At 43.0% G+C, this 19,521-nt stretch overlaps 1 protein-coding gene across 1 annotated transcript; it reads right to left on the bottom strand.

Moving 5' to 3' along the window:
- Positions 1 to 7,766: 7,766 nt before the first annotated feature.
- On the bottom strand, positions 7,767 to 19,383 carry rps6ka4 (ribosomal protein S6 kinase, polypeptide 4). Its single transcript, XM_030438352.1, has 18 exons — positions 18,402 to 19,383; positions 17,128 to 17,199; positions 16,608 to 16,675; positions 16,326 to 16,476; positions 16,015 to 16,130; positions 15,195 to 15,302; positions 15,026 to 15,106; positions 14,526 to 14,629; positions 14,159 to 14,309; positions 13,897 to 14,058; positions 13,563 to 13,688; positions 12,660 to 12,793; positions 12,429 to 12,522; positions 12,147 to 12,317; positions 10,849 to 11,040; positions 10,604 to 10,763; positions 10,271 to 10,434; positions 7,767 to 10,179 (listed from the first exon to the last, which is right to left on the bottom strand). The coding sequence occupies exons 1-18, from the start codon at positions 18,487 to 18,489 to the stop codon at positions 9,967 to 9,969; spliced, it is 2,355 nt and encodes a 784-aa protein (XP_030294212.1). The 5' UTR covers positions 18,490 to 19,383; the 3' UTR covers positions 7,767 to 9,966.
- Positions 19,384 to 19,521: the final 138 nt, after the last annotated feature.

Genomic DNA, 19,521 nt, shown 5'->3' with positions numbered 1-19,521 from the left:
GAAAGTCAGAAAAATACAGAAAATACAACCAAAAACAAACAAACGCTGTCGCACAGACACACACAGAACCGGCACGAGGCCCGAGTCGCAACTCTGAACGAATATCTGCGATAATATCTGGATCAATCAGGCAATCAATCATGTCAACAATAGACAAGTCCCAGGTGTATTTACTGTATCTGCCTGTGTTTTATATTTAGTTATATTTCCTGTATTTACTTCTGTTTTATATATTTCGTTATATTTCCTGTATGTGCTTGTGTTTCACATGTGTGTAGTGTTTTTCTGTATGTGCTTGTTTTTTCTCTACCGAGCGACTTTTTTCTGTAAATTCCGATGAGATTTTGCGTCTGATAATCTGGTTGTAACAGTGCGATACGCGAGGCATTAAGACAGAATCGATAACGTGAAGGTGACAGCGTGAGTCTGTACATGCTGCATGTAAACACACTCTGCATGAATCTCCATCCGCGTCTCGGTTCTGGTCGGCGTTCATCTCTCTTTATAATCTAGTCTGTTAACGTTTCTCGCCGTCTCCTCGAGCATTTAACCTTGTCAGAGATAGGCTGGGATCCATTAAGATTTCCTGAAAGGGTTGAGCATTACAGGCTCATTTAGAATGACTTCCATTTTTAATAAACTGCTCACAGCCCCTGCAGATCAGATACCGAGGAGGTGCACTTAACAATGCCAGGGAGATAGATATGCCTCATAATTTATACTACGCAAAAAAAAAAAGCTTCAGAAATCACACCGCTGCACCCGGCATGGTTTTTATTTTGTTCCTGCTCCTTCCTTCCTGTTTGTGAGCGTCCTCCTCCTCCTCGCGCTCCTCAGTTTGACGTATTCAACATGTTTAAAAGCCGCCTCGTCAGCTGTTCAGGTTCGCCCTGGTGTCAGCTTTTATAGGCTGTAATAAGGTTTACCTTTTCTTTAACAGACTTGGATTATTTTGTTTGTGCATGGCATCGGCCCGCTGCCAGCTGAACCCATAACAGTCTGAACGGGCTTGTTAAAGCGGATCACTGGCAGAGACGCTGTCCTGTAGACATCAACACAGGTGGTTTTTTACATTTTACTTTTTACAGCGCACTCCGAGATGACGCTGGTATTCACCGCACAAACGCGCCTAAAGACGGACGTGTGCGGAAAGGCAATGATCGCACCTCAGCTGAACCAGAAATGATGGGATGAGAATAAAGCGGCCGGGGTTAACAGACAGCGAGCGGGGTGATGGGTGCCAGAGGGGAGGGCGAGGTTAATGGGATTGGTGGAGTAAAAAAAAAAAAAAAAAAAAAAAGAGAAAAGTGTCGGGGTAGGGCTGCTTAAATGGAATGTGAATTGAAAATGCCTTTTTAGCTGCTGAATCAATACGCACTCTCTCTGTTTCGGAGCATGTGTCGGTTGGCGGGAGAGGCGAGAGGGTGGAGGGCGAAGAGGAGGCGAGGACCCTCCATCTGTACTCTCACAGAAACCCCGATGCATCGATTTAATCACACAACGTCTCAGAAACACTCTCTTTTCTTCATTCACAATCAAAGTACGTCAGCTACCTTGCCATCCTCGCCAGTCAATTTAAAAGAAAAAAAAAAGAGAGATTCACAGCTGAATAAAATATGTCTTTATCCTTCCAATATGTGTTGGGTTGACCTGCGTGATTAAGTGAAAGCAGCTCACTGTGCACGGCATTAAATCAGTTTTCCATTCACAGATGAAAGCTGCTGCGAAATTGAAGTTACATGTGTAAATGCCACTGAGTCAGCGGAGGACAAAAGGCAGGCGCGAGGCAGAAGATGCACACAACAAAAAAGATGATTCTCACCCGTCTCACTAAGACAAGGTCGTTGGCCGGCGATGCACGCAAAACAACCCGTGGAGCTGAAAGCGTATTCATTCGGTACCCTCAGTCATCGCCAGTGAAAAAGCTTCAGTGGTTATTTTTCATTTCCTCACTTCAATTAAAAAGGAAGCTGTAAGCTATGAAAATGTGTTGACCCGTCGGTTAATGAAACCTCTCAGCGCGGAGAAATAAACTCGAACAGGAAAATGTCGCCCGGTTCAAAACTTTAGTCCCTGACATTTCGCAGGTCGACCGACAGCGAGGAGAGTAAACAATGCCCGTTTCTCTCTGAGGCTGTTAAAGCAACACGAGGTAACAAAGACGCAGTCGTTCTGACTGTACGGCGCCCCGTCACGGGTGAACGATGTCTCTGTCACAGCCACTCCAAGGCCGGCAAGGTCGTAATTTAGATATTTAAAAAAAGCTGAACATACTAAAAGAAAAACAGGGAATCCAGAAAAACAAAAACGCACAAAACGATTAAAACTCAAGGAACAAAAATCAGAAACATACCGACAAGGAGGCACTGCTGGGAAACACAGAGGAAGTCAGAACGAACTGATAAACACAAAGACGACACACAGACACACTAACGAGGAGGTCAGGTACAGGTGGTGGAAACAGGACAGGTGAGGGGAAGGAGCGGGAAAAACACTTGGAGGAAGGAGGAAATGAAAAGCAACAGGCGACACATGAGGGCAACATTTCAAAATAAAACAGGAAACAAGAGAACATAAAAAACTGGAACCATTACATGCAAGGGGGGTGACAAAAAGAAGTCTGATTGTGTATAAGTTTATGAGAAAATCACCCTGCTCGTAACTTTATTAGTGTTCTCATGAGTTTCTGGTCTCAACAGAAAACAAGAGAACATAAAAAGCTGGGAGAGTAGAAGAAGCAGTCGTTTGTTGGAATGCTAACTTTAGCTAATCGGTTATCAAATATGTTGTTTAACCTCAAAATATGGCTCCAGATTTTCAACCATTTTATCATTTTTTCATTTGTTTATCCATCAAGAAATGGTGAAATGATGACAATATGTCAGATTCACAACATTTATATGACTTGAAACCCAGTTTGGTGTTTATTTTGTAAAATATGGTGTCATCAAGAGTGAAATAGACAATAAATCAGCGTCTGCTTCAGCGCCTGGCACCTCCAGATCGAACCAGGATATCTACCCCAGTTCCAACCTCCTCGAATTATTGTCACTTCTGACTCCACAAAAAACAAGCTGGCGATGTCCTGTGATGCTGAAGCCAATTCCAAGAATGCAACGTAATAGTTTCCTCGTCAGACCTTACCTGCTAGTTAATTTTGTCATTTGCTGTGTCTCAATTCAGGGTCTGCATCCTTCGAAGGACCCGACCTTTGAGGTCTTCGAAGGCGAGTCCTTCAGAGAGACCTTGGTAACCTCGTCAGCCGTTGTTAAATGGGCATTTCCTGGTTGCGTCACCAGATGTTTTACCCTTACGTCAAGATTTCTGCCGCCCAGGCCCGCGGAAGTGACGATCTACACCGCACGATGTCGCCATTTTCTCTCTTTCTTTCTTCTTTTTCGGGCGCGCTAAGAACTTTGGGATATGTGAGGCCACGAAAACCTTGTTTTCTAATCATTTCTCCTGCAGCACGAGTCAACACAGCGTGCAACTCAAACATCCCAACTGAACTGTTCAACAGAGGAACGACTCGACTTGCATCTGCTCCGAAGACTCATCAACAACTGAGTTATTCCTACAGCGTGATTGTGCGACAGCTAAATGCTTCCCCCCCCCCTCTTCTCGACTGAAGGAAGTGCACTCTGTTCTTGGGTCACGTCCAACCTGCGCCGGCTGTAATTGATGATTTTGAGCGAGTGTTCCATCCAGCTCCGTCTTTGTCGTGCTCAATATATTACATTTTTACTCCGTGCAAATCATCCACCCGGGGATTGATTTGATTAATGGCTCAATGACACATTATATTCATGTTATCCATCGCTTCCCGATTGCTCACTCTGGCTCTCCGGTGCCGGTCGGTGCCAAACCCCCCTACTGACCCCCGGTGGCGTGGGATTTATGGTGCAGTGCTCAGGACCACGGACAGCGTCAGAGTTCAGGAAACTTATCAGTGAACTAATAGAGCGTCATGGATTCTATTATCACATACCACATATTTTAATAGCACATTAATATTTCATTAAGCGCTCTCATTAGTTAAAACACTTAGTGTACAGTTTTTTAACGTCAGAGACGTCCGCCCTCTCGCGCTCCGCTCAGATCTGCAGAGCTGTTTTTTAGCGCAACATTACATTTCATTGCTTCGTTAAAGCAGCAAGGTCTCACACTCCGAGGTAACGTTACTCATTACAAAATATTGTTGTCCACGTCTCACAGGGCTTCTATACTTTAGTGTGCCGCAGATCTAACAACAGCTTTTTATGGCGTCTGCAGGACTGTTAATGCGCTCAAGATGACATTTTAACTCTAACCTCTGATTAATATTTAATCCCCAACAATATCTGAACTGTTCACTGGCTTTGTGTGAGTTTATTAGCAAACATTTGCCTCTTCCAGCGGAGACAAAAGTCTTGCCCTTCAGAAGAGTGCAGCTGTTTGTTGGCGATGCGGTGCCAATAACAGCGGCCCTTTTTTCTGCTGCAGCACACGGTCGGTGGAATATGTGAAGCGAAGAGTTTGATTAGCCCAGAGGCTCTGCAGGGGATTCATCTGCTGCCAACAATCAATGAGCGGGCTACAAAGCATGCCAATCACTTTTATAGGTTTCTCCTTGCTTTTGTGTTATCACATGCATCATCACCACCAGTGTAATATCACCTTTTGTGGCTCTACTGTAGTGTTGATCTGCAGGTCCGCAACTTTGGAGCGGTGAAATGTCTCAATAACTGTTCGATGGTTTGCATTGAAACCTCGTTCAGGTGTTTCACGGAGGTTTGATTGAATGATTCCTCTGACTTTTCTTCTAATGCACCGTGAGGTTAACATTTGTGGTTTTGGGTCAAAGGTCACAACAACTATCGGGCTGACTGCCATGATGTCAGCACACAGAAAGCTGTGATGTGTATATAGTGAAGCAACGGCACTTTATAGCTTTTTGTCAGCTTGTTCTACCATTTTTCTTGGGTTGATTTTAAGCCTTATGACGACAATTCAGGTCCAGTTTGAGCAGCGGGGTCTGGACCAGTTCAGGAACAGTTCTGAGGTGTCATACAAGATTTGGTTTGGTGAGAGTATGACGACCGTACCTGGCCTGCGAGGTTTGGACCATTATGGATCAAAACTGTTCTGGCTTCCTGAGCGATGACGTTTCAAATACCTGAACGACTAAAGACATTCCCAGCTTCAGGTGACGTTACGTTGAGTCCTAATTTGCCACTGTGAGCAACTAATGAACAAGGTAAGAGTTACACCTGGTAAAAAAAAAGTTCATATATGAGAATGTTGACATTAGCATTTAGCTCAAAACTCTGCTGTGCGTTACAGAGCTGCTTGCACGGCTGTAGGCTCTTGGTCATTAAAGCTGCTGTTAGCATCGTCGTCGTTGTAGCTAACGCCCTTTGCAGTTAGCATTCTATCCCTCCTCTCTACGTCAGGTGAGCATGAAGTCATATGCAGACATCGCAGCAAACAGGGGGAACATGATCTCTACGTGTCCAGGAGCAGACAGGACCGCCCTTTTATGCAGTTCTCTGTCCTGATTGGATAAATTGGGCAGGGATACCTGACAATGTATGTTACACTCTATAAAAGTGGAATATAGAGCTTATTTTATTTGTTTTTTTACAGCAGTTACGTACATTTCAAACAATTTAAATCTTACAAACAAGAATCAATAACTTCATCCAACAGATTCAGCCGAGGTGTTTCTCCCCGCTGGTACATGAGAACAAGTGTCATTTTGTGAGAAAGTGTAACTCAGTGTCTGGTCCTGTCTAATGGATCTCTTGTATCATTAGGATGGGCACAGCGTCCTCTCACGTCCTGCCCTGTGTCGGCCGTGTCCTGCTCCTCGTGTCCTGCGCTGTTAATTGCCGCCTCGTCCTGAGCGATGGTTCACACACTGATGTGGACTAATGAGGTAAATGTAGCATGTGACAGTATCAAATCCAGCGCGGCTGACCGTTACAAATCACATCAAGTCAGGAAAAATATTATCAGGCGTTTTAAACCATGAAACTCTGGGCACATTTCGAAATCTTTCACAATAAAGGGAAAGCCTCAGATGAAGGGACAGAGAGAGCAGGAGACAAAGGACACAGGACAGCACGCAGCAGCCACCTAATGGTGGATGTGGGATATTGTAGCCCGCTGCAAACAATACAGGCGTGAACTCAGAAAGAGCTGACAGGTCATCAGGCCACATGGAAAAAGAGTATGAGCATCAGCATGTGTGTGGTGTGAACCTTTTTACGTAAGGACAGATAGACGATATAGTGCATGAACAGCAGGGGAGTGCAAACTAACACACAATGCAGACAGAGGCCTGAAATCACTCATTCCATCCAACATGATGTTGCTGTTTTAATAAATCCAGTCAGGGATTTCAACACGAGGCTCAGGAAAATCCAAGGACATGAAGATCAAGTAGCCTTAAAACAGATAGAGATTAAAGTTGGAGAGTGTGCAGCCCGCCTGCTCGTGACCCTCCTGCTAAGATAGAAATCACCTGCAACGCACTTGTGATTAATTCAACGTTTTTACAAAAGGTGATATGAGACAAGACCTCAGCGTGTCGGCGAGAAGTGGTTTAGCAATGTGACAGGATATGAAGCTGCCAACTTGTGAATGCTGGAGACAATTTAAGACCACAGACGAGGCGCTCTGATGTTACAGGGTAACCAATTAACATCAGATTTTAGAAATTAAATGGGTTTATAGGTTCTGGTGCATATGTGGAAAAAGTAGTATAAACCCCTTCACCCAGTTGAATTGTGGGTAATGTAGGCACCAAGTATTTTCAGAGCAGTCCACTGTTGCGCTCCTGTAGCACATTATTCTTCCTTTTTTAAACTCGTTGCCTACATTACCCACAAAATCACTCTGTGACATTGTAAGTAAGACTTCTAAAGGCGCCATGTGTAAGAATTTTGGCTTAAAACATAAAAAAATAAACAAAGTATCAACAGAATGGGAATAAATAGCTGTTGCATCATCTTGTTTTGTGCTGCAGAGACCTACTAGCCCCTCCCGTCCTGTTTCATATCACCAGTCCAAGCTTGCAATCTGGACCTCTAGCTGCACGGCTTACCAAGCTAGCAAACTAGCAAATGGCAGCTACAGTTAGCAGCGGTAAGCGTTCATTTTGGTGATATGCTGCCCCCTATTGGTTTGACGTGGCCTCTAAGAGGTGACCAATTGTTTACATATTGCACCTTTAATGTGTAACATTGGTGGAGTTATCCTTCAGGTCTCAACCACGATCTGTCTCCGGTCAGCAAAGGTAAGATGGATTACTAATTGCTGTTTATAGCAGCAGCTTTTTTAGATAAAAGACAGTCATATCCACAGGGGAACTTTCTAAAACCTGGCCGAGGATCACATGAAGATTCTCAGAAGTCCACTCAAACCCTGATGTGTCCCGTCTTTTTTGTGGAGTTGGCTCACACTGTCCTATTGTAGACAGATGCTAGCAAATGATTGGGGTTTAGATATAGTTTAATAACATGAGATTTTGGGTTTATGAATGGCATCACGATTTAGGAGATCATCCTGGCAGTATGAGCATCGTTTCAGGAGCAGCTGACAGAATGGCTTCTGTCACATGGAGGTTTTTAAACTGCCCGTACAATTTGTATTCGCAGCACCAACAACTCAAAGTCGGCAACATCTGTATGAACACATCTCAGCGTTGTTAAGCTCTGACAACACTCAAGCGAACGAGCATTCACGGAACAATTACAACACTCAAAAGACAAAACACACGACGATCTATTTAAAAGTAATGTTTATTTTGCACCGACCAAAAAAAAATCTTCGGCGCAAAAAGATAAATTCCCAGTTACGACATCAGTGACAGTGCATCTCGGCAAAATAGTAATGCTCAAAAAACAAATGAAAGAGAAGAAAATGTCATTTACTACAACAACAAAGAATATCAACACCAATAAAAGCACAGTTTAAGTAAAAATTGCAAATGTTCAAACACAAACGACCAGTTAACTTTAAAAAGACAAAGGCGGCAAACAACAAGAAAATAATACAGTAACTTGCAAAAAAAAAACAAAAAAAAAATGCTTCATCTGGTACAGAAACATCTAAAACCAACCTCCCAGCGCTTCTCACACTCTCTCGCACTCACACACACACACCCACACACACGCACACACACAATGTTGGTACACAACAAGCGCCAATGTTATCTTCAATCCCATTACCACAGCATTAAAATCAATTACATGTAATAAATATCAGTGAAAGCACCTTTAAAGCTGAAATGTATTTAATTGATCAACTGACTGTGCAACATGTAAAAAACAAAAAAAAACAAAAAAAGAGAGAAAGTCTAATAAAAACATGATCAGGAGACTAATATACCAATAAAACAGTTGTCAGATCTTTAAATCATCACATCGTTTTTGCTCTGAATCAAGATGAATATTTACACACCAGGTCTCTCAGGTTGGTCTCACAGAACTCATTAAGTGTCTCATTCTGGAACATAATTTGAGCTGCAAAAACCGTACAATATTTTTAAAACCACAGCTGTAAAAAGACGTATTCGGGCGACCCTTTCACCCCGAGCTGAGGTCAACTGAGGGGCGACAATGTTTCACTGTATCAAATCAGATTGTATCTGCGATAGCCGCGATGGCGCTGGTTCGACAGGGCACCAGAAAAAATTTATGTAATACCCTTTTAGAAATTCACAAGCCAACAGCGATTCTCATGCTCAATCACCAAAATGAGTTTTGATCTAATCTTAGTGCAAGGCTGCACTTTGTAGCGTAGAAACATTGCGGGTGACCTTTCCTAATGAGCCCCGGATACCAAAATATAGAAAAGAGTCCTTACAGTTAATCATCACAACAGATTAGCATGCTAGAGATTTTCAGACCGGCACAATAATGCGAGTAATTTACAGCAAGTATGACGAGGAAATCACGCTCTTAACGACTGAGTCTTCATCTTTTTTCTTTTTTTTAATTTTTTTTTACAGGTGCTACTGTCGGACACTTGTACGTCGAGATGAGCTCGGATTGGATCACAAAAATACTTCATCAGAGCCGCCGATCAAGACATGCACTCCATGTTGCGTTCAATGGTGGAGTTGGTAGTGTAATGGAGGTGTGGTGCCCTTTGGAATGACGGTGAAAACCGTCTGCATCCAATAGATTTTTAACAACAGCGTCATCTCTCCTCTGCAGCCTCAAAGGTTTTTACGCATCACAAGCATTTTCTTCTGTGCTCAGTCCTTCCAGCAATTTGCTTTTTCACCATTTGATCGTGTGTATTTACATTCTCTGCAAATAGTGCAAACATTTCACAACTGAGAAAAACAAGACGTTTTTAAGTTTTGGGTGCCCACACGTGTCACAGCACTCGTGGCCAATCGTTTGCGGTCTTTTTCCCCCCGCCAATCATAGCATGTGGCAAATAGCTCGTACAATCAATCTGTTAGGACTGCCAATTTCTGGAAGGACTTTTCATTTGCTATGTGCAGATTTGTGTGTATTCACCACGGCTCCATCGATGTATTTACTGCTGTGCTGTATATATGGCTTCTGCTCATTTATGGCTCCTTTTTCCCTTTATCCCTATTTAGCCAGGCACTGTTTCTTAGGTGAATATCTCATTTTAGTGTGTCGTATCACCACAATATGGTGGGAGAATACTGAATAAGTACAAATGTTTCTCAAGGCCACAGATTTCTGTACATCTAGACCTTCTACTCTAAGAAAATACACGTTTGGTTCGGGGAGAATACGGCATGATGAATGAAGCTCTGTTAAAATGCGGAATTCAATTTTGTATGTAAAACTAAACACCAACTTAAACCAGCCTTTCGGTTTGTCAGTATGGTTTTTTTTTTTGGGGATCTTGCTGACCCCATCATCACTGGAGAACATCATATTGGCAGTATAAGCACATACCACTTCGGTCTGCTCTCTCTCTCCACTTCACTACAGGCTAGCTCTTCTTCGGGGTCACAGTCTGCTTTGGCTGTGCTTTGGATGCTGTTGCAGAGGCAGAGGAGGAAGTAGAAGAAGAGGAGGAGGAAGAGGATGAGCTCCAGCGGGTCTCCACGCCTGTGCTCGTCATCTTCAGCTTTCGTCGCTTCGCCAGGGGAGCGTTGTCGACACTCTTCAGAAAGAAGCCCTCTCTTTTACCGCGGTTGAAAGCCTGATGAGCGAGGAAGGATGACGCACATTAAGTACACTTTATATCTACTCGAAGAGCCTGTGCGATGATTGGTGCACTATTCTGTTATTACCTTGTAAGTGGCGTTGACATAGGTGCGAACAGTAGGCCCACTAGACTCGAGCACATCTGGTGTGCACAAAGGAGTGGTGGACATGCAGGCTCCGCCCTGCAGCCAGCTGTTCTCTTTCAGATCAGAGAGTTTGAGACGCCTCTCAGGATCTACCGTCAGCAGGCCTGAAATCACAGAGACACAACAGACGAAACAAGTTATACAAAGACAAAACAAGCTCACTTGCAAAGAGATGGTGTCAAAAAAACATCCCATCCATCACATTCTCCAACGAGTCAGACACAAATGAAGCATTTATAACTGAAAGCAAACAGCAAATGTGTGACTAAAAACCTTTAACAAGCTCTTTGGCATCCTCCGATACGCCCTTCCATGCCTCCCCCTCCAATGAGAAATCGCCCTCTTTAATCTTCTGCATGATGTCAGCGGCATATGATGAGGTCATCCCACGCTGCTCGCTCTGAAACGGCACCTGGCCTGACAGCATGGTGTACTGATGAAAGCGCACAGAGAGAGGCATTAGTACCTCACTTAGCCTCACTGATGGCTTAGATTAACGGTTTTAGGGTTAAAATTACCAGGATGACCCCGAGACTCCAGAGGTCGCAGGCTTTGTCGTATCCTGCGCTTTCAAAGAGTTCAGGTGCAGCGTACTGCAGCGTGAAGCAGGGAGTCTGCAGGGGGGCGCTGCCTGCAGGGCAGAGGCGGGCGAATCCAAAGTCTATTACTTTCAGCACCGAGTCCTCCCCCTCGTCTGCAAACAGTACGTTCTGTAGAGGAAACACATAAAATCCACCATTTTACTCTCTTCTTTGTCTTTAGTTCTTACACTCAGGGCTTGGTTCCCTGGCAGCAGAAGGAACGCTAAATACTACAAGTTGATTTTTCTAACCTTGATGTACGCTTTCCCTGTGTGCACATGTGGTGTAAATGTGGGAGTAGAGGTCAAACAGATGGCAGATTCATTCAAATGAGGCACTGCAAAATGTGTTGTTGACATTTTGGTGAGATTTGGATTAGATGCCAGAGGACGACACTTATTTCCACATCACTCATCTCACTGTGATTCATCATTTGGGGGATTCTGTCAATAAGCTCGATACTTAAGACGAAATGCACAGGAGTTGTGGAGTAATGCAGATAAACAGTTTTAATCAAACACCGTCCGACCAGCTAAATATGTTTAGACTGGCATAAAAAAAATAAAAGTTTATGCAATTTCGACGGCGTCTCGGTAAAACACTGTGCAGAACCGAAAGTTAATGGGCGATTCTTACCACTATCTGTCATTCACAGCTGCTTTATACTATATGAAAGCCTTTTTCCTTCAGTTAATTAAATCCCACAGCCATCTGAAGACGGCAGGATATGCGTGTGATAAATCTGCAGCGTTCGTTCCGAGAAGCGCCGCGCCGCAGCAGAGAGGCATTATGGACGTGCCGTCCACTGTTTACCTCCATTAAATCGTGTGCAAATGAAGCTGCAGAATAACCCGCGCTCACATCTACACACATCAAACTGGTTGGTGAAAACTCTGCATCCGGCGAGTTAAAATGAGCTTTCCTCGGGGCACACAGGACACATGCAGCTCACAGAGGAGAAACACTGAGACAATTAAAACTTTGCTCTGCTCTCGTTCCTGCTGGTTCCATTTCCCCACCACATTACTCAGGCCAGAAACATACAATGCCCTCCTAATTTCCACTTCCTAACTTCTCTCCGGCAAATTTTAATTATTGAAAGGCATTTTTAATAAGATGTGATACAGTAGAATAATGGCTGTAATAATGTTGGACTGATTTATCGTATTAACTCTTTTTTTTTGATGACACTGTATTCTTGCGGGAATAAATTAAGTCATCAAAGCGGAGCCCACCTCTGGCTTGAGGTCTCTGTGCACGACTCCAGCCTCGTGCATGAAGCTGACAGCTGAGACCAGGCTCTGTAACAGCTGACTGGCCTCCGCCTCGCCGAAGAGTTTCTTCCTCTTGATCCTCTCCAGCAACTCCCCGCCTCGAAGGAGCTCCATCACTAAATATGTGTGATACTGACAGAGACACACAAGTGAAGAGAGAAGCAATGGATCCAAAGTGTATACAGTATATTCATCGTCTCTTGTGTTAATGTTATGTCAGTCTTTTAACACTTCCATGTTTACCTGATCTGTGTAGACTTCATGCAGCTTGACGATGTTTGGGTGAGACTCACATTGCCTCAAAGCAGCGATCTCCCTCTGGGTGTTTGCCTCCATCCTAACAGTCAAAAGACACATTCAGCATCCACAACAACCTTCTCAGACTTATGTCACCAGATGACGGTGATAAGGTAAAAGGCACACAAACCAAAAGCGATGACACAGATGCAACTGCAGCATCACATCTCCACTAACCTGCGGCTGACGATCTTGACAGCGTACTCGTGGTTACTCTGCTTGTGTCGGCACATCCTGCACACGGAGAAACTACCCTCGCCCAGGGGTGGCCCGCTGAGGCACAGCTCGTAGTGCTGAAAAAACTGGGACTCCTGAACAAAGAAGAGACGGTGTGAGTCACATTGAGCTGTAAAGGGATTCGTGCGTTTGTTTGCTTTTTGCTGATGTAACAGGGCGTGGCTTCCAGGTAGTGTAAAAAGTATCCGTCTTAATATTCATGTCCCTCAGACGGGTTTGCTAAGAAACACATTTAGATTCATGTAGATACAATCTGATATCATATATATAATGTGGATGTAACAAACTGTGACACATTTTTGTTGTTACCGATACAAAGAAATCACTAAGATTTCTGAATTCCGGCTGGCAATATAGTTTTACACGGGAGCTTCAACAATAAGTCAGTTAATCAAAAGAAAATTAATTGCCAACTATTTTGGTAATCTATTCATGGTTTCCGTAATCTTTCAAGCAAAAATTGTCCAACATCTGCTGGTTCCAGCTTCTTAAATGTGAGGATACGCTGCTTTTCTTTGTCTGTTTGTGTTCCTTGTTTTCTTTACATGTTCTACTGATAATTGTAATGTCAGCATTGACTAGCCATGAGGAAATATGACAAACATGCTTTGAACTTTGGTGAACCATCTGTGGTTAATAAACTAGTTTTTCTTCTCTTCTTTCTTCCTGTCTGTTCTAATTAACACATACAGCTGGTTTACATTTGTCTAGATTACAGAAGGGTTCAAATAAAGATATGCTGGTTTTGCAAAACTGCCTCTGTACCATGTTGTAAAGAAAGATAAATGACACTCAAAGTATATATAAAATAAACCCAAAAGTGTCTTAATCCAAGATCCGTACCTCTAACATCGCACTGCGTTGGACAGAGGCGGAACCTGGTCGATCAGCTCCGATCTGGGAATCTACAAAGTCTCCCATGACTGCGTTCTTATTGAACAGGATGGAGGGAGCAATAAAGGAGTAACCCTAAAAAGACAGAGAAGTAATGTTACGTAGGTGGTACACTCTGAGTGATCTGCTTTAATGGAGAGAAAGAGAAGAAGAGAGTACAGATTACCAAAAATAGAACATCTTGAACAAACATGAGCCCTAAACATCTGTATTAATATTGTCAGATGGTGTTTACAGGTATGTTATACGCTACAGGGCCAAATTTGAGATGGCAATGGCTAACCTTGAACAGACGTCCAGTGCTTGGGGGCGTGCTCGCCGGAGAGTAGACGGGATCCATCCCGGTGAACTCTTCTGCAAAGTTCCCCACATCAAGTTCCCCCCTTAGCTCGGGCTTGAATGGACTTGCCACCTTCTTCTGTGCTAAATCAGCCCAGTTAAGGCCCTGTGAGGGAACAAAAAAGCACAAACATGAGGAGGGTTACACCGAGAGGGCAATGGGGAAGTGAGATATTTGAGTGATTGGCAGGTCAGGTGAGTAGGACCTTGAAGAAGGAATGTGCTTTGATGTCTTCAGATCCTCGTGGTCCAGAGCCCAGCCTCCTGTGGGGATCTTTTACTAACAACTTCCTCAGCAGGTCCTGAGCAGTGGGTCCAATCATAGAGGGGAACGGTGGATCGCAGCGCAAAATACGTCTGATGGATCAGGTGGGAAAAAAATGGTCACAGAAATAAAAATAACCCCTCACAAGATTCTGAATGACAAAATCCAAGTGCAGCTTTAAGATGTTCACTGTGTTGAGGACAATCACGTGTCAAACTATGGCACTGCAGTTTGTGCTACATGAATGAATAAGAAAATGTACCATCGACACACTGACTCAGATCATTGTTATGATTGGCAGCACTCACTTTGACACTTCGCTCTGGGAGTTCCTCTCTCCCTCCAAGGTAAAAGGAGATGCTCCCGTCAGAAGCTCAAACATCAAGATCCCAAGACTCCACCAATCTACCGACTGAGGGAGAAAGCAAAGAGAACAAACCATGAGCAGATAAGACGCCGCGTGTGTATTTATTTAGAGGCTGTTTGTTATGATACTGAATGCCTTCCATAAACAAATGTCAGTCTAACATTTGATCTAATGCACGGCACATCAGCATGTACAGTGTTTACAGTGGATGTTATCCATAAAAAGCATTTTTTACGTGCTCTGCATCAGAACCACAGTTACCCAAAGTCATGAGACTTACAGCACTTTGCATATAATTTAGTCTAAATTGATGTCGCTGTCATCCTGAACCATCTGAATATGAAAAGATGATGTTCATATGCAACCGCTTAAAATCTTTTAAATTACCAAAATGATACGCCCTCTAAAGACGCGCTTGCTGCCTTACTGTCATGTATTTACCTTTCCATGCCCTGTTTTCCCCCTGATGATTTCAGGCGCCATGTACTCAATGGTGCCACAGAAAGAGTACGTTCTTTCCTTCTGTAAAGAGGAGAAAGATAAAGTCTTAAACCATTAAAGCAAATATTACATGAACAAAATATTGGGGTTGGGTGCCACGTAAACATACCTCCTCTTCAAGAAACTCCTTGCTGAGCCCGAAATCTGTCAGTACTATGTGGCCTTCGCTGTCTAGAAGAATGTTTTCCAATTTAATATCTCGGTACACGATCCCAAGCTGTGTAACAACACGGGGAAAAATGATCAGTTACATTAATTGTCAGTGTAGAAATCTGTAGACAAAGACGGCATGTCGTAAACACAGACGACCGGGGACTATTATCTATATTCCAATTGATTTAAGTCATCGCAGTTATTTTGCAACCTCATTCGGTAGTTCTAATCATTAAAACTGTCAATGTAAACAACCGCCTAGACAGCAACACACACTGAAGTGAAGCCCTTAATTGCGACAACACGGTGGTAAATTAAAATAGCAGTTATTTGATGCTATTCGAGGGAAGTTACAGAGCACTGCTAATTAATAAAAACATCCGGAGCGTAAACAACCTTGAAAAAACACACAGAGTCTTGTGCACATCCTTTAAAATAAATATGGATCCTTCAATGCCACTGTGGCTTTAGACACTCAAGTTTTGGGGGAAATTTGCAGGAATGTTATCAGGTAACCGCTGAGTAACTTCAGTGAGCAAGTGAGTATTTCAGGCAGCAAAGAAAAGTAGTTGGTGGCACTCAAAACAGAGGCTGCAAAATATAGGACTCTAAGAGGATGCTAATGTGTGACTGTGTCTGTCAGCCACGACAATAAATATATGTCAATATGTTAGTGCTACGTCTCCATAAGTTTGCCTCGTCATACTTCTGCATCCTATCATCCAAGGTTGAAAAATGTGGCCTGAAGTTTCAGAGACTGAAGGAGTGAAACCCACCTTGTGCAGGTGCTCCAGAGCCAGGATTATTTCCCCAATATAAATCCGCACGGCTTCCTCGGGAAAGTGATCCCGCTGGTACAAATGAGTAAACATCTCCCCGCCGCTCACGTAGTCTGCACTCACACACAAACAAATACACAGGGGGCTTGAATACATGTAATACAAATATCACGCAAATACACATTATGTACAAAATGCCAACAAACAGACGCACAGTAATGGACACAAACGAGAGAACATCTATTCAGCGCTTCATGACCAAAGACACGAGAGTTCGCCACGTTCGGCTGTACTGTCCCATCACTCACCCAGGATGAGATGGAGTTTGCTCTGCGTCTGAAAGGCATAGTGGAGCGTGACCAGGAAGGGAGACTGGCGGATGTGTTCCAGCACCTGCCTCTCAGTGCGAGTATGTTCTGTTGTCTTTGCCTTTTGAACAATAGCTGCTTTCTTCAACACCTAGAGTAATAGTCAAAATAAAGTTAGCTCAAGTTTTTGACTAACTGTTATTTTCCAAGACCAGGAAAATATTTAGAAAATAAATCCTGAACAGAATTGTTTAATTGCATGTTTCAGACTAAGAGTCTCACCTTCATGGCATACAGCTGGCCCACATCATGACCGCTGTTCTTCCTCACCAAAAACACTTTTCCATACGCTAGAAAAAGAAAAAGAAATACTTCACCCAGACATTCCAATTACTCCATACAAAAATCTGATTTTACTGTGAATAAACATCCTTGCACACTAAATTTAATAAGGTGTTTTTGTTGATGTAAACAGCCTCACAGATTTCTCACAGGTATTCGTTATGGATGAGATCTAATAACAGACAGAGACATCCACAGCATATGGTCTCCCTTCTAAACATTCAGATAGTACTCGTGCTGCTGATTTGCAACTCCCCAATCAGGAACTGAGCGTAAAGAAATACTTGACGGCAGCATTCAAGTCCTCTGGGACACTTTCTCTAACAGGCTATGAAACTTAATTATGAACACGAAGCCCACGAGATATTAAACCACGGCAATAAAAAACACCCTGTCTGCTCAAGTTTTCCTTCAACTGTATCTTTATTTAATGTGTTTCATGCTTCAAGTAGACACTTACCTCCAGTGCCCAAGACTTTGAGCAGCTCAAAGTTCTCCATGCCGACCCTCTCAGTGTGACCTGTGAGGTTAGCTGGTGGCAGAAGGAAAAAAAACAGAGTTGTGACAAACAGTATTCTAAGTACTTTTTCTGTACCATGCAAACACACACATTTTGATTTTAAGAGGATAAGCGGATACATTCAGATAATGCATTAGCCTGTCTTAAAACACCCTGAAACAGCTGTCTAACGAGATCCCAGATGTTAATTGCGAGCGCATAAATTCGACCAATAAACTGTGTTTATTCAAAAAACAGTAATAAAAAAGTTATAATTTTAGAGCTTTTTACAAGTACATTTACAAAACACATCTTATATAAATATGTATGAAATTATTAATGTCAATCTGTTGCAACTTATAAGAAAGCTGCTTGCTGCACTTCAATAAATGACAGGGTGATTATAGTAATACATTTCTCCTGCGACAGCACATGAACAACATGCAGTGACACCACTATGTTCTGGCCAGATGTGTAACCGACATGAGGATACTGCAGCACTTCTCAGCTTTATCTAATCCTGTGTGAGTTTTATAAATAGATTTACGCTGTGAATGATATTCTAAATTACATACAGACTATAAGCTAAACTACAAGGCAACAATGGCTCCTTTACTCTTTGGGTGTAGAGTCCAGAACAAGTGAACACAGCACAACACCACCTGAGTCAGGCTGCGTTCCTGTAGGTAGTGCACCCATCCACCCTTAACACCTTCCTTGAAAACTACAGGACATTATAGACGCACTGTGTAACCTTTTGACCCTGTCCTCATCAGTATAACAATAACAGAGGTCGTGAGTGAAAAGGAGCTTATTTGGACGCATGCTGACGTTTTCTGTGCGTTGAACTTTTTCAGTACAGCGTTGGTATCTCACCCATACCTCAAATCACAGGCCTGTTTTGCTCCAGTGTGGACCAATACAAATGTAAACAAATGCCTTAAGAGCACATCTGAAGCTAATATTAGCTTTTGCATGATGCTATTCCACTTATCAAGAGCTCTGTCTCTTTTTTTTTTATTTGTAGGCCTGTAAAAAAGTTGCATGGTGTGACTTTAAATTCATAACATTACACAATGTGCCAGAAAACAGAAACACCTGCATATTTACATTTCAATATGAATAAGACTGAGTGTTGGTTGATCTTGGGGCCCTTCACAAATAATAATTACAGTATACAGGGGTTGTGCAGTGTTTACAACATGTGTGATTAAAAAACGACACATCTGACTTACCATTGGTGATCTGATGCTTGACGGTACAGGCCTTTTCATTTGTTTTTGCATCGGAGTCATCGCTACTATCAGATGCGTCCCCAGGCATAACTTAAAAGAAAAGTGGACTATATCCTATAACTTCCTGACTGATGAATTGGGCAGCTAGATGCTTCGGTATCTACAATATGTTATACTAAACGTTACACAAACACAAATCTACCACAGCTGCATTATGACGAATGCAAGATTATCGGAATGACCGGACAGCTGTGTTTTCCAGACAATACTCCTGCCCTGACGTTAATCCCCATGCGTTTGACATCCTGGTGTTTCGCATTATTTATCTCATGTGATTGGCCGAAATCAATCACAGATCACAGACGTTGTGTCTATACAGATTACAGCTGTTTACGCGCTGCCGCTCGCTTAATTCAGTCAGTTAGCAACGGCAGAGATCATCAGCTCCAAGTAACGGTTAATGTCAGTTATATCGAAGTTCAAGCGGCTAACGTTAGCATTAGCCGCTCAACAGTCATTATTCATAAGTTCGCTGGCGTTATTCAGTAATAACGATAGCGCTAGTTTCACATACGCGACTGCTCAAAATAACGCGTTATTAGACAGTGAATTATCATCTACAACGTTAATTAGTTGGCATAACTGCTAAAATGACAAGACGTGTTACCTAGCTTGCTGGAATGGCAGTAGTAAATTGGAAAACTAGCAGCTAGCTAGCGAATTGCTGCAGCTGCCCGTCAAAGTTTGAACGTTAGCTAACGCTAATGTTTAGTTAGCTATGTTAACTGCCCTTATAGATGTCGGCTATCAGACCATGTCGGAGAGCCCAGTGTGGGTAGTCCCGTGTCTTCTTTCTGTCCACTACAGCCACGTTAATAAATCGCCCATTGTGAAAATATCCACACCTAACTTTGTGTTTTTTGTTAGCGGCAAGCTAACAGCTAGTTCCAGGATGCTTTCGACACAACCTGGGCGACGGTCAGTCACGTGAACACTCGGAGTGGGCGGGGCTACAGTGCTGGAGCTCTCAGAAGGACCAGGCTGGTTCAGGTCCAGTTTCAATCAGTAGAACAGGGGTTCATGTAAAAACAGTCTTTCTACTGGTATGATATATTGTAGA

The sequence above is a fragment of the Sparus aurata genome, chromosome 13 (assembly GCF_900880675.1).
Source record: "Sparus aurata chromosome 13, fSpaAur1.1, whole genome shotgun sequence".
In the NCBI taxonomy this organism is placed as follows: domain Eukaryota; kingdom Metazoa; phylum Chordata; class Actinopteri; order Spariformes; family Sparidae; genus Sparus; species Sparus aurata.
The sequence above is the reverse complement of the archived record's forward strand: the minus strand, read 5'-3'. Positions and strand labels throughout refer to the sequence as shown.